This window comes from Lipotes vexillifer, unplaced genomic scaffold, assembly GCF_000442215.2.
Source record: "Lipotes vexillifer unplaced genomic scaffold, Lipotes_vexillifer_v1.1 scaffold408, whole genome shotgun sequence".
NCBI lineage: Eukaryota > Metazoa > Chordata > Mammalia > Artiodactyla > Lipotidae > Lipotes > Lipotes vexillifer.
In genome coordinates this window covers 325,744-340,576 of record NW_006787469.1, presented here as the reverse complement: position 1 = coordinate 340,576, position 14,833 = coordinate 325,744, and the positions used below count along the sequence as shown (strand labels likewise).

Here is a 14,833-nt window from a genome sequence, read left to right as displayed (position 1 = left end):
CTGTAGTCTTGAAACCGGAGAGAAATTAAGATTCCACACTATGCTATATTTCTTATGGGAGACCGTATATGCCTCAATAGTGTTTTGCGTTTTTGTTTTTTGTTTTTTTTTCGAAAAGCTCAACACAGATAAAGAGAACAAGATAAGTTCAGTGCAGCTTCAGGGCAGCTTTGATGCAGCATTAGAATATGTTCACTTGGTGAGGAAATATCTTTCTTTTTTTCTGTTTTCCAATTCAACCATATTAGGTTTGGCAGCAGACACAAGGTCAAAGACAAAGCACAGATGTTTGCTAGAAGGCAAATTTCAACAGCAAGGAGACCAATTTACCTGACCTTAATAAGGTCTTTACAACACAAAAACTGTGAGTATAAAAGAGCTCATTTTAAAAATCTAGTATAATTTAACTTTTACTGATTCCTCTTAGCAGAAGAGTGAGATCAGAACAAATATGATCCTCCTTACAGCTTTATAAATTAAGATTACATGGAAATCAGGTCAAGAAGCCCAAATATTCAAACTAAAGCACAGGTGAAGCAGGTAATAAAATCTTAAAAGATAAATATTGAGCCTAAATTTACTTCCTCAGATACTCATTCCTTATTGGCTAAATGTATAAAATACAAAGTTTGAGAATTTTAAGCCTCAACATACCTAATTTCTTCTATTTTTCTTTCTAAAGCTCTAAAAGCATAAAGTCACATTCCACAGCAATGTACTTCCCTGGTATTGTCTTGGAGGTTGATAGTAGAAATAGTTGGTACCTAGAAGATTTAAGGAAGCAAGGTCTACTCTGGTCAGTTTTCCTTCCACAAGGAGGAAACTAACAGGGGAAAGAGGGTTCTTCTATCTTGAAGGGTATTACTCCACACTCTGTCCGTCTCCCTAAAGCACTGAAGCCTGCAAAGTAGTTCTATTTAGACTTTTCCTTCCTTTACCTAAGTTTCATCAGTTATTTTTCACAATAAAAATATACTAAGTTAAGTAACTGTTGCTCCAAAGAGAAGAATTAGGGGATTTAAAAAAGTAATTGGATTTGAAATTCTCAGCATGTGCTGCCAAAAGCACGTTAGAATGTATTGTCAAAATAAGAGAGATTGGATCAGGTGACAAACACTAACTTTAAAAAATGTGAAGTCCAGGGAGGGTACTAGGAATGAGGCAAAGTAAAGGTGTGAACTCTCAATACACCAGATAAACACACAAGCCAAATGTATACGAGCACTGGCTCCCTAGCAACACACTTCTTACATACTCTAATATCGGAGCAATTCTGACTCTCCGAGGTTGGGAAGTTTGGAAAGCAAATATTAAAGTAAGAAGTTTCACTTTTGCTATATAATCTTTTAGTAGAGCCTTAAAAAAAGTAGGCTAAACCCCTTAAAATTCCAATCCACCCCCTACCTTCAACATTTTTGTTTTGAAGGCAGATAAGAAATGAGAGTTCATTTAGCCAGTTTCACCCCCTTGGATTTTGCTGGCTTGCCCCTTCCTATGCAAAGACATTGATTCCTGATCTGCTTGCTGCCTATCTTAGGTAATTTCTTATCATATATCTTCTTAAAAATATTTTATCATGTTACTTTCTTTTGCAAGACAAGATCAACACTGATTTTTTAAAATAGACAGTACAGGGACACACATGTATCAGATTTAGGAGGAAGATCTCACACCTTTCACAGAGATACAGCCCAGCTCCTATCTGCTGAGTTTACTGGCTGACTTACTCTTCCCTGGGGGGGCTTTAGTGCTGGCCGAGTGGTGGTGGAGGCTGCTGGATCCTTTCAGGCCATTCTTACTGGGTTTGCAGTGCTCCTGTTGGCAGGACCTCCTGGAGGAGGAAGATCCTGAGTGGCTGGGAGGTGACTTGCTTCTCCCCAGATGCGGGGATGAACTCCTCTGGTCATGGTGGGGCCGTCCAGCCCTAGATGGTGAGGAACTGGATGTGCGAGGCAAGGAAGAGCTTCGAGGAGAGGCACTGGGACTCCTGCGAGGGACAACTGGACTCTTAGGTGGTGTTTTTGGATTGTGAGGGGATCCTGGACTCTTGCACTGAGTAGTGCTCCGGGGTTTCTGAGATCCATTTTGAAGAATTTGGGCCAGGCGGGAGAAAAGGTCTGAGTCAGAATTGCTACTCCCTAGGACTTTATATCTGCGGAGCCTGAAAGAAAACAGAGAATAATTATTTTCATTTTAATTCACTTTAAGTGTGCCTAGAAAGTCACAATGTCCCAAATCATAATATGTATGATGTGAGTCAAAAACAGGAAACAGAGGATGCGGAGTTACTCTTTCATATATCAGTTGTATAACCCTGGACAAATTATTTAACCTCTCCCAGCTTTGAAGGGGAATATTATCTATCTCACAGGGTTACTGAGCAGTCAAGTGCAGTAAAGTACTTAATTGGATGTCTGCCATCCAGAAGCACTTACATGTTGTTAAGCCCCTTCCTCCTACAGCATGTTTGCTCTTCCCATTTTAGAATTAACTTAATGAAATGTCTCTAGCATGTTAGCACATGAGGGAGAGTAAACAATTTTGTTTAAGGCTTTTAGGACAGGAATTCTATATCTCAGGCAAACATTAAACTCCCCAATATGTCTTCAACAATACTCACCAACAGCAGGAACTACAGATAAAAATATATTTCAACCTCATTTAATAATTTCCAAAAGAAAAGAGTAGTCACTGGTTTCTCTGGGCCTCAGTTTCTGCCCCTGACGATACCCTGAGATTCAGGAGAGCCGAATGCCTCTCTTACTGGCAACCAAGCCATCTAGAAAGCATTCATATGAATAGCAATGTCTCCTCTGCCCTACATATCTTTCTGTCTTGGCCTAAAATCCATTCAGTTTAAGAATTTAAACCTCAAACTGCTGACATGCCACTCCTTACAGAAGGAAATGGGAGAAGAACTTCCAAGTTGTATTGGCACCTGCAGGATGCAGAGGACATATACAGCCACCATCACCATCATGGATCACCAACAAGTTACTGATTTTTTCTCTGAATTTTCTCTCTTCTTCCTTCCCCACCATCTACTTATACTGACAAATGACATGAAACTCATTTTGGTTAAGCCTAACTTCATGGATCTTATTGTAAAAATTGAAGAATGGAATAAGATAATTCCTCTGTGCCAGGACCTATGTGGGAAAGTTTGAGTTCCCACTGAATTCCCAGATGAGTTTCAGGCTGGTCAGCTCTGTAATATCTGGCAAAATGCCACACATCTGGCTTTGTTATCAAGTTACCAAGTTCTACTTTGAGGGGACATGTAAAGTTCTAAATAGTAAATAGTAATTAAGATTTGTTTGTTGCAGTCCAAAGCAGCTCAAGCCACAGATATACTATCTCTATGAAGCACAGATGCCAAGCAAAAGGGGGGATGGGTGAATATTGTCCATGGAATCATCTTTTTAAAATGTCTCAGCTAAATGACTGCTGTTTACTCATCACCATTTTTCCCATTGAAGTCTAGTTCCATGGTCATTTCAAATCCAGTGTTTAGTTACCTTTGAACCTGAAAGAAATCCTAGGGCAAGTCAAAACTAAACTTAACTTTAGGTAAGGGTAGCCAAGTTCTGCTGGGTAATGATACAGATAGAACCTCACTTTAATATACTTCAGAAATCCTTATAACAGGTGGAGGCCTATTATCTAGAATAAGCTATAATTTTCAGGTAAATTTATTTTGATGTCCACTTTGTTTTTGTTAAAAGACTATCCTTTTGCTTCTCCAAGGGTTTAGACCATTCTACTCTGAAAAGTGAGTAATGGCTCCAAGGAAAGCACTCTTAATTGGTTCATTACTTCCCAATATTTTCCTCTCTTCAAAATATAATCACTCCATGGTCAACTACACATAAGAATATTTCAATAAACAAGCATACCACACAGTAAATATTAAGGCAATATCTTTATTATGTATGGTCCTGTATATCATCAGATGTAGGGAAACTCCCTAAAGGATTTTTTTGTTTGTTTAATTCATTATAATCAGATAAATTGAACTGTTACTAGGGTCCATTCATCATATTATAGACACAGTATCTTTCCCCAGAATTTGACATCATAATGACATCTGTTATAACAGGATTCTGACTGGACAAAACTAGAAAATTACCGAGTATCTAGTTAAAATGGACTGGGAAAGAGACATAACCTTTGTTGCATGCTAAAAAGCACTAAACAAAGCTCTAGACATATTCTACCTGATTTCCTCTTCCCAAAACCATGCGGCAAATGTTTTACCCATATTATAGATAAGGAAATTGAGGTTCACACTGCTAGAAAGTGCAAGAGCTAAGAATTAACCTGGATCAAACTGACCCTTTCAACTACACTATGCTATAAGGCTTGGGAAAGGCAGGGAAGGAAGCAGATGATCAGAAGCAGGCAACAAAAAAATGAAACCAACGACATAATCAAGCAGACACAGAAATAATGCTACACACTTAACATAGGGAGAAGAGCACACAGCATTACCTGGCTTCTACTCCAGGCCTCATGGGTGGCTTTCCTGGTGGTGGCCGAGGCAAGAACTGAGATGAAGTTGAGCTGTTGATTTGATCTGTGTTGACCCATGAAACTGGCCTTGGAATTTTGCTCTTTCTGGACTGGGAGATGATGGGTGTCAGAAAGCTGTCTTCGGCTGACCTGCTCAGGTGTGAGTCTACAGCCAGTCTTGAAAAGGGAGTGAAGACTTCCTCCTCAGAAAAAGGAGCAGGAATAGTGGATAATCTCTCCTCTAGCAATTTATCAGAGGCACTTGAGAAGTCCCCAAGGAAAGACTTGAGTTGCCTTTTTTCCACCAGAAGCTTGACTAGATCTGGCTGATAAGCTTTCTTTTGGAGAAGCTTCTCTTTTGCAGAGACTGGACAGGATGATTCAAAAGTTGAATCTATCTCTTGTGCTAAAACAGGGATTCGGCTGTGTCTAGTTACAAAGGATGACCTAACCACATCCTTCCGAGATGGAGGACAATGTTCACTCTCTGAAACAGAATGAAATAGTTCTCCATTTCTAGGGGCAATTTTCTCTCTCTTACCCTCTTGGTGCAAAAAAGTAGAGAGGTCTCCTTGATGACTCAGCAAGTCTTCACTCTTGATGCCATCCTCCTTAGATATCTTACCTTTTTGCATTGCTGCCACCTGGCCTATATGTCCTTCAACATGTTGGTCAATAACTCGTGGAGATATCACTGAAGTTCCAACTGCCAAAAGCTTCACTATCTCGTGAGTTTTGTCTTGATTTGGCACCACACTAAAAGTCTGTGTCTTTGTCACATCAAGAGGTTCAGTAGTAGCTGAGTGATCCCTTTCCACCGTCACCAAGTCTCCTGGGAGAGGGGAGATCTCAATATAAGGCTGCCCTTTACTCAACTTCTCATCTTCATTATCTGACCCCACAAGCATGCTTTTCTCTTCCGTTTCCCTAGGGAGACCCTCAAATTCTCTCACAGCCAGTCTGTTATGGTCAGGAAGGTCTTTTGGTCCCAGGTCTTGGGAGCTGTCACACTCTCTAATGCTGGGTAACATGTCATGACCAATATGATCTATCTGAAGCCCAAAGTCTGTTCTGTTTCCTCCACTAGGAGGTTCGCGCTCTGCCACAACCAAGCCAGAGAAGCTCTCCCTTGGAGAGTAAAGTTCCACAGTGGGCTCCATGGGATGAAGGTCTTTCTTTTCTGGCTGCTGACCATAATGAAAGCTACCTGAAGTCGACTGTGTAGATGCCACAGAACGTCTAGGAATTGTAATCTGGAGAGAGAAGAGAAAAAAAGTTAAATGCAATAATGTGGAATTATAAAATGAAGATGTATGAGTTGAGAGTTAACACCTCAAATTCTAATTTATAAGAGGAACGCAGATCCCAACCAGCTTTGCCCAACTCATACTTAAAATGAACAATTCTGAATAAAAATGCATGATACTCAAGCTCCCCTACTCAGAAACTGTACAGAACAGTCTCCCTCTAGGTTCATCCGTGCCTTTTCTTTAGCTTGCTCTGTACTCTGGAAGACTGATTTCTACTGACTGCACTATCCAGGGTCCCTTGCCTTCTGATTTCTCGTTGTGTTTGCCCAATGGGCAGCACCAACAGAGAATCAGGGAGTTGGAGGCGAAAAAGATCTGGGTATTACTTCTCTCTTCTTCCTCCCGAGGGACTGAAGCTTTGGCGGTACATTCTACCACTCCTGGCCACAGCTTCTGTCACATGGCCCCCTCTCCTATAGATATGACTCTTACCAGGTTCTGCTAACTGCCCCTCTTCCTTCTCTTTCAGGACTCAGAATAGGAATAGCTCCCTCTATTTCTGTTCCTGTTGGCTCTCTTAAACCCTACCCACACATCTGTAAAAAGTTCCTTTCATTAGATTTTCTCCAAGTCCCTGTGAGTATGCCAGCTATTTCCTGCCAGAATCCAGATACAGGATCTTAGGGAAAAATTATTGGTAAATTATTCTAAGTTGAAAAACTCCAAATTTACACGCATTTGTTGTTTCCCATAAATTCTGTAAATCAATGTTATTAATATTTTCCTATAAGCAAACACAAAGATGTTTACTAATGTTTTATATCTTCTTTAATTTTTTAAGGTCAAGCCTATTATAAATGAAATTCTACCATCCTTCCACAGAGGTCATTTCAATTCTATGTGAATAAGATTCAATGTTTAATAAGAATGTCCTTTCTTTAAGACACCTACAGGACTTCCCTGGTGGCACAGTGGTTAAGAATCCACCTGCCAATGCAGGGGACACGGGTTCGATCCCTGGTCCGGGTAGATCCCACATGCCACGGAGCAACTAAGCCCAATGTGCCACAACTACTGAGCCTGCACACCACAACTACTGAAGCCTGCATGCTCTAGGGCCTGTGCTCTGCAACAAGAGAAGCCACTGAAATGAGAAGCCCATGCACCACAATGAAGAGTAGCCGCCACTCGCCACAACTAGAGAAAGCCTGTGCGCAGCAACAAAGACCCAACGCAGTGAAAAACAAATAAAATTAAATTTAAAAAATACATTAAAGACACCTACATCTTCACATCTGTTAAGTGACATGTAAGGAGGCAGAAAATGTCAACCACATAAACTGGTAAGGAAAAAACCCTTTTTGAGAAATTAAATAACTCGAAAATCATTTAATGAAGCCCATTAAGCTCTAATAAAACTATGGAAATTGGTCTGAATTTGAAGCCAAATGAATTTGGAGCTGTCATGGGAGATTTCACTTAGACCCCATCTCTAGTCCAATGACACCAAGAAACCCATTTGGTTCTAGAGTCAGATATGTTGTTTAGATCTGTTTCTCTGTGTGTCAGGAGAACAATTAGGTTTAAGAACACGCAAAGCTTACCCTAAGCCCAGCCCAGGGAGAAAACACCTAACTAATGTCCTGGAATAGCTCCTGAATGGAATCAGTGTACTGAGGCTCTGTCAGGTGAATCCAAGACAGGTTAGGTTCAGACATGAATTCTCACAATAAGCCCAGACCTACAATGACCTTGGGGAAAAGGCAGTAGGTTCTACTGGTGCTGTCACCCTTCAGGAAGTCACCTCATACCCGTACCTCTCTTTCATTATACTAAATATAGGCAGATGGCAATTTTCTAGTATTTTTAAAAATGATATTGAAACTTAAAATTTATAGTTATTTACTCTTCAAAATTTACTTTTTAAGACCTGAGACTGATGGTGATAAGAAAAGCAGTTATGAAATTATATTAAATACCAAATAACTAGGGAGATGACTATATTTACATTCAAAATAAACCAACAGTCATTTCATTATTATATGTAATTCCAAGTACATCAGCCAAAACGAAATCAGCATTATTTACAAAAATAATACTCCACTGGTCTTCTGAGATTGAAGCTAGAGAATCAATGCACTTCTGAGCCTAACTCATCTGGATTCAGGATATAAATGTCTGTGTATGTATGGTATGAAAAAAGAGATGATAATCTTGTATATAGAAAAGATATATGAACCACTGGAGAGAAGAATTAATTTTCTTGAAAAGATTCTGAGCAATTATGAGAAACTGCATAAATTACTGTAATATTTATATAGCATTTTAATTTATAAAATATTCCTAAAATCATTTTTACTGATTCCATTTCATAGCTGCCTGGTATTTTAATTGAGTACTTTTATTAACACAAATTTCACAAATGAAGAAAAACACAGTCAAAAAAAGTTAGGGACAGAATTCTAGGATTTTGAAAGTCCCTCACAGCAAAGCCTACTTACTGACATGTACTACACACTCTCAAATGAAGTCTGGGAAACTGAGTCTGCAAAAAAAAAATTAAAAAACAAAACAAAACATTATCTATCAAGGTGAACAAAACCAAAGATCAATAGCTGCATACAGAGAAAAGAAAGCTAATTCTAAGTATAGCTAAAAACAGCTTCCTTAACATTAGACTATAAAGACACAAAAGCAATTCCCATACTTGGGACACTCTATAGACTGAATTAATGATCTGCCAGTAAGCCATATACATCCTTTATATGTTTAATTTCTCTAATTCACAAACATTTCATCAAGGCATGAATTCAATCATTTCCTTTCTTCTGTTCTCTAATTGTATCAGGTACACCTTTCTATAGAATTAGAAAATCACCTCAATGTTTTCCATTTCTTTCAAATTTTCTTATTTTTTTTCTAGTACTGAATTTGACTAACATCAGTCTCATTACTTTTTAGTTCAGATAAAGCAGCCTCATTATTTTATAGTTACCCCATGTTCAGAACTGGCCACAAAGGCAAGAGACAATAAACTGCAAACCAACTATTCACATTTTAACTTACAAATTATCCTTTCACTTTCCTCTCATTCAAAGATAGTAATGCTATTAAAGATAATAAAAACCTTGGTAAATTCAACATTCATACCAAATAGTCTCTCTTCCAAATGAAAGGAATATGGTATATGAAATATTTATATTTCATTTTGTTTTTCTGGCAAACAATTTAGAAGAGATATAGGTAGTAGAATAATTTACTGGTTCCTACTATATATAGCCAAGAGTAACTGAGTTATTCTTGGCCTAATTCCAGGCCTATTAAAAAAAATTAAATTTTAACCATTCAGATTTCTTTGGGCTATTTAAATTCCACTGCAGACTTTTGTTTAAAGCATCTTTATATAATACTTTATACAAGTGTCAAAAACTATGAATAAAACTAAGCTACTATTATTGAACCATGTTTTTATGTACCAAATTTTTATTTCTATAAAGACAGTACACAGTTGTGGTAACATGTGCATATTAAGAGGCCATACATCCTAAAAGAATGTCTCACTCTCTCACTCTTTACCCCTGTCGCTTACTCTGACCGCATTTATGTTGGTTACTTTTGCTGAAGATATTGTTATTTTGTGGTTTGGCTTATATGGATAGATATGAGGGCTGATGCGGTGGTAAGGAATGGAGAGGGCAGAAGTCTTTGTTTACAGAGGTGGGTAAAACCGAAAACCTGAAGCCTCAAGACCTAAGTAAATGAGAAGTAAAAGTTGTTTTTTCCCTTCCCCTGTTATCCCACTCCTCAGAGACAAATGCTCATTATTAATAGGTGAATGTATATTTAAGGGAATCTGAAGTTATAAAAATTTTGTAGAGGTACTAGGAATCATAAATAAGTCACAACTCACACCCAAGGAACAGAAGTCCCAGCAAAGACAGAATGAAATAATATTTCTTGGCTGGCCTGTAATTATATATCACATACATGGCTACAGGATTTAATAGTCACTTTTCAAGCCCCTTCATACAATCTTGGAAGACACTTTGGGGATAAATCTAGTCCAACTATCCCCAATTTCCACAACCTATAGATTTCTATCACAGCATCTACAGCACTTAAATAGTGAGGAGAGTCACTGGGCTTTGATGCCTAGCACAGTACCTGACATACAGTAGATGCTCAATAAATGTTGAACATATGAGTAAATCAACCATTGGACACTTGGGTTCCTTCTATGAAGCCTCTCCCAAGTGACAGTCCAGTCTTTTATTTGAACACTTCACAAATGAGCTTTTTTTTACTTCCCAAGTCGGTCCATCCAGTCTCTCATCCTTTCTGACCGTTCATGGATTGAATTATACCATCATATGTAATTCCAGAGATGTAATCTCATAGAAACAAAACTTTTCTATAATTATAAATGACCCAACTTTCCAGATCAAAAATAGAAATCCATGGGGCTTCCCTGGTGGCACAGTGGTTGAGAGTCTGCCTGCTGATGCAGGGGACACGGGTTCATGCCCCGGTCCGGGAAGATCCCACATGCCACGGAGCGGCTGGGCCTGTGAGCCATGGCCGCTGATCCTGCGCATCCGGAGCCTGTGCTCCGCAACGGGAGAGGCCACAACAGTGAGAGGCCTGCGTACCGAAAAAAAAAAAAAAACAGAAATCCATAGTCAGACAGAGGACATTTAGCCACTCCCTAGTCAATGTACATGCATTCAACTCTCCTACAAAATCCATTTCAAGAAGTTAACCATGGTGGCAATCAATCCAAAAAGTCCTTACCTTTCCATACTATTAAAACACTCATCTGTTAATTACATGGATCATTCATTTTTCAATAGAGACTCTGAGTGACTCCATGAGCTTTCATATAGTCACTCCAGGTGTACAAGGGCTCCAAATATTCAGTGGAACACTGGAAAAGTCACACGAAGCTACTATTTCAGGTGAGCTGCACTACTGAAATGTCTCAAGTCTTCATTGAGATTTTCATGATTCACAGTTCAAGCCCTCATATTTGCTTGAACTAATGCCAAAGCTTCCTCACTGGCTGCTGCCCCAGCCATTCTCCCTCCATGGCTCCCAAAGAGCACATTACTCCCCACCCTCAACCCTGGCAGTTTCTTGTCCTGCATCCCATATACCTCAGCATGGCAGGTCAAGGCCCTTTATCACCTCACTTGTGCAGCTCATTTTTAGCCTCCTTCCTTCGCCCTAACATTTTGGACTACTTATTTAAATACTCTGAATTTTGGTGTTTCAAGCCTCTCTGCCTTCATACATGCTGTGTTTTTTGCTTGACACCCTTGCATCTCCTTCCAGCAAACTTATTCATCCTTCAAAGTCCTCTTATTTTTGAAAGTAATATATCTTCACCATCGTAAATAAGGTTAGAAAATAAGAGTTGAGAAAATTAAAATACCCAATATTGTACTCCCCTGTTCTAGGCAGATTTATCTGTATTCTCATTTGTGTACACAGCTCCACCACAAAAATCACTTCATGTGGTTTAAGGCAAATGTTTAGACATAGGCCTTCACTGTCAACCTAACAGGTTGGTGCCAACTGTTTATCCCTGAGGTACAGCAGAAAGCTTGGAACTTAGCAGACACCTCACGGAACTGAAGGGCTGAAAGAACAGAATTAAGGCAATGCAATCAACTGCTGATCTGACTCTCATAGTACTGGTATTGGTAATTCCTGTAAATACAGCCAGAGGAATCCTCTTAATAGATGCTGACTAACAGATTACAAAAAAAGTACATGTGACTCTCTTTTTGTCCTGCTCCTTCTCTGTGCATTATTTCACACCCCCCACTCCTGCTTTTCTTCTTCTCAATGTCTGAAAAACAAGTCAATGAGGAAAGTCTTTCAGTATGTTGACAATCTCCTGGTATGAGGAAGGCTGGTCTGTGTGACCAATAGAATATGGCAGAAATGATGATATGCCCCTTCTGAGATCAGGTTATAAAAGACAGTGTGGCTTCTACCTTGGTGGAGGATGTTCTCTCCACCACCACCCCCGCCCCCTTCTCTGTCTCCTTCTCTCCTCACTCTCTGAAAAAGGCAGCTGCCATGTCAAGTATGGAGAGCCTACGTGGTGAGGAACTGAAGCCTCTGGCCAACATCCAGTGAGGAACTGAGGCCTGCCAACAACCACGTGAGTGGGCTTGGAAGTGGATCTTCCCATCCAGTCCAACCCTATGATGATTTCCCTGGCCTACAGCTTGGTAGCAACCTCATAAGAAACCCTGAGCCAGAACGATCTGACTAACGCACTCCTGCATTCCCAGCCCTTAGAAAAAGTGTGAAATAATAACTGTTGTTTAAAGCTGTTAAGTTTGGGGTAATTTGTTACACAGCAAAAGGTAACATATAGGTGGTATTATTATTCTCCAGTCACACTTATAGTGTTTCCAAAGGTGATACTAAAATGAAGCACTGCCTTTCTAAAGGACTGTCTAGAACCAAGAGATCATGTGGTACAATCTGCCACAATATTCTGTAAGGAATAACCCGTCCAACCTTCTCCCTACCAACAGTGATTACTCAACACCACATAAAACTGGTCACATTCTTCCCTACAGTTACTGTCATTCTGGACCAATAGTTAGACCTGTTTCAGAAGCAGTTCAAGTTACTTTAGTTTCCTTCTCTATCCTTGTTCATTTATGCCAGCTTAATTTTGCCTCTCCATTTGCTAATCAAAACGTAATTTAATATCTCCCCTATAAGCCAAAGTTTAGTCTTATTTTGCTCCCTATAAATCTATGTTGTTCAGCTTCTTTTTAGAAATGATTAGTAGTGGGCTAACGTCATTGTTTACCCCAGGGGAAAAAAAATCTAATTTCCAGAAATAACCCCAATTTCTTTTGAATCTAGCAAATTTATCCATCTTTCAAAATATATCATCTAAAAAATTTATACATGCTATTTGATAACCAGTGGTTTCATGTATATGGATAAGGAAAGCCCTAAACAAGGTTCACAAATCTATGCTAAGAAATAAAGAGAATTAAAGAATGCTGAAGTTCTCATCGTTGATTTAATATGCCAACTATACCTGTAATACAGATAAACTTTTGCTTTGCCTATTTTTATAGTTCTTACATATTTTAAGATACCAGGACAATTTCTTCCATATCATCATAAAGAGGAAACTAGCCTGAATGCAAAAGATATAAACTAACAAACTGTTTCAGAATATGTCCTAATTTAAAATATTCAGATAGAATGGTAATATGTTTTATCATACTGTCTAAGCTAGAGCACGTGATCAGAGCTGCAAGAGACCTCGAGAGACTATTTGGTGGTACTCCCTACTTAATGTGTCTGTAGTTAAGTTAGGGAAGTAACAACATCTGCTTGCAAAAGTAAACTCTGAATGTAGGCCTCAAGAAGAGAATCAAGATATATTTTTATCCCAAGCTCCCCAAAATGAAGGAGATGGTAAGTTCAATACCTTAGACACTAGTGTACAAGTGATGAGGCTGCTATTTAAGAGACCTTCTTAAATAGATTAAAAAATCTTCTAAAAAGATTTTTTATTTAAAGATACCTGAAAATAAGGTCAAACTTATAATATCAAATATAATATACAAGTCTTTCAAAAACTTGATAGAGAAAATGTTGCAGATAGTGTAAGAGAACCATGAGAACAATTTTTGTGGACAGGACAGTATTGATGGGACAGAGTAAAAATACCCGGAGAAATGGAGCTGAGGGTTTATGCAGGGAAGCACACCAGAATGCTGTTGGAAAAATGCATGAGCCAACAGTGAGTATACAGCATACCAGAGTCAAAGAAAGATGAAACTGAATCTGGGAAGGTGGAAAGAGGGAATGATTGGAAAGAGGAAGGTGAGGTGGAAAAAGAAATGCAGACAAGGGAGGGAGGCATTAGGATTTGCCTCTAGCCCACAGGGGACCTCTGTACAATTTGGAAAAGGATGCCCCTCAAAGAGGAAACAGCCCTACACAAAGATGCACAGTTTGGCTAGCAAAGTTTGGGTTAGATTTCAGCCCCAACTTGTTCCCTTGGCTAGATCTCTTTATGCAGTGAATGACTTGTATAACTACACAAAACAGTCCTAGGAAAGAAGGAAAGACCAACTAACTATGATGAAGAAAGAGGCAAGCATTTATTTCTCTATTTCGAAGTGCAGGTAATAAATTCCTACAGAGCTGTACACAAAATCAAATTTTGTTACCTTTTCTTACTGTTTTACACCTGCGTGTCCAATTCTGTTCTAATTGAAAACATTTCAGCTGGCGGAACAATGCTGTTACTGGTGAGCTGGAAGAGACGGCCGCTAGCTGATGATGGCATTTAAGGAAACCTGGTACTCCCACGCGTGTAAGGACAGATGGACCTGTTCGCGCCTGAGACGTTGCCTTCATATCTGGCTTTTGTGAGACTCACACAGTCACAGAGGGCACCAATGCTTACTGATAAGAACAGGGTAACAGGTGTCTCCAGCTAAATGCCCAAACTGAGAATAAAGAGTTTCCTCAAAATGTTCCTTTGCAGAAGGCCGGTATCACAATTGCCTTCAGCTGCTTGTTAAAATGCAGACTCCTGGGCTCTCACTCTCCCAAACCTACTGAAGCAGAAGTTCTGAAAGTGAGGCTGGGACTCTATTTTATAAACAACAGACATTAAGCTTGGAAAACTACTATCAAAATAAAAATTAAATGTGAAAAAAATAGTTGGAAAACTACTGTTTAAAAGGAACATAAAATATGACAAATTTCTGGGTGAAGGTTATGAAGGAGAAAGGAAACAAAGAGAATGATACTAGCAACAGTGTACAGTATAAAGTACAAACCATGAATGGTTAAATACATGCCGTCCTCACCATATTTATAATGTAGAGTTCAAAAATCTCTAGAATTACAAATTTTTAAAAATCTTGTGGTCTAATTATAAATGTTATTATGAAATTAGGTCATAATGACATTTCACGTATTAGGTTGCTATCCTGATAGAAAAATCTCACTTCTTGAGAAATTTCACATTGGAAGACAGACTACAGAACTTAGTCCAGACATCATTCCCTACA

At 39.0% G+C, this 14,833-nt stretch overlaps 1 protein-coding gene across 1 annotated transcript in view; it reads right to left on the bottom strand.

Annotated features, from left to right (window-relative positions):
- Positions 1-224: 224 nt before the first annotated feature.
- TTBK2 (tau tubulin kinase 2) overlaps positions 225-14,833 on the bottom strand; it is a 152,124-nt gene continuing 137,515 nt past the window's right edge. Inside the window, exons 14-15 of the mRNA XM_007460122.1 lie at positions 4,492-5,765; positions 225-2,161 (exon numbers count right to left, since the gene is read on the bottom strand). Coding sequence (XP_007460184.1) covers positions 1,699-2,161; positions 4,492-5,765 — 1,737 coding nt within the window. The 3' untranslated portion in view covers positions 225-1,698. The remainder of the gene's footprint in view (positions 2,162-4,491; positions 5,766-14,833) is intronic.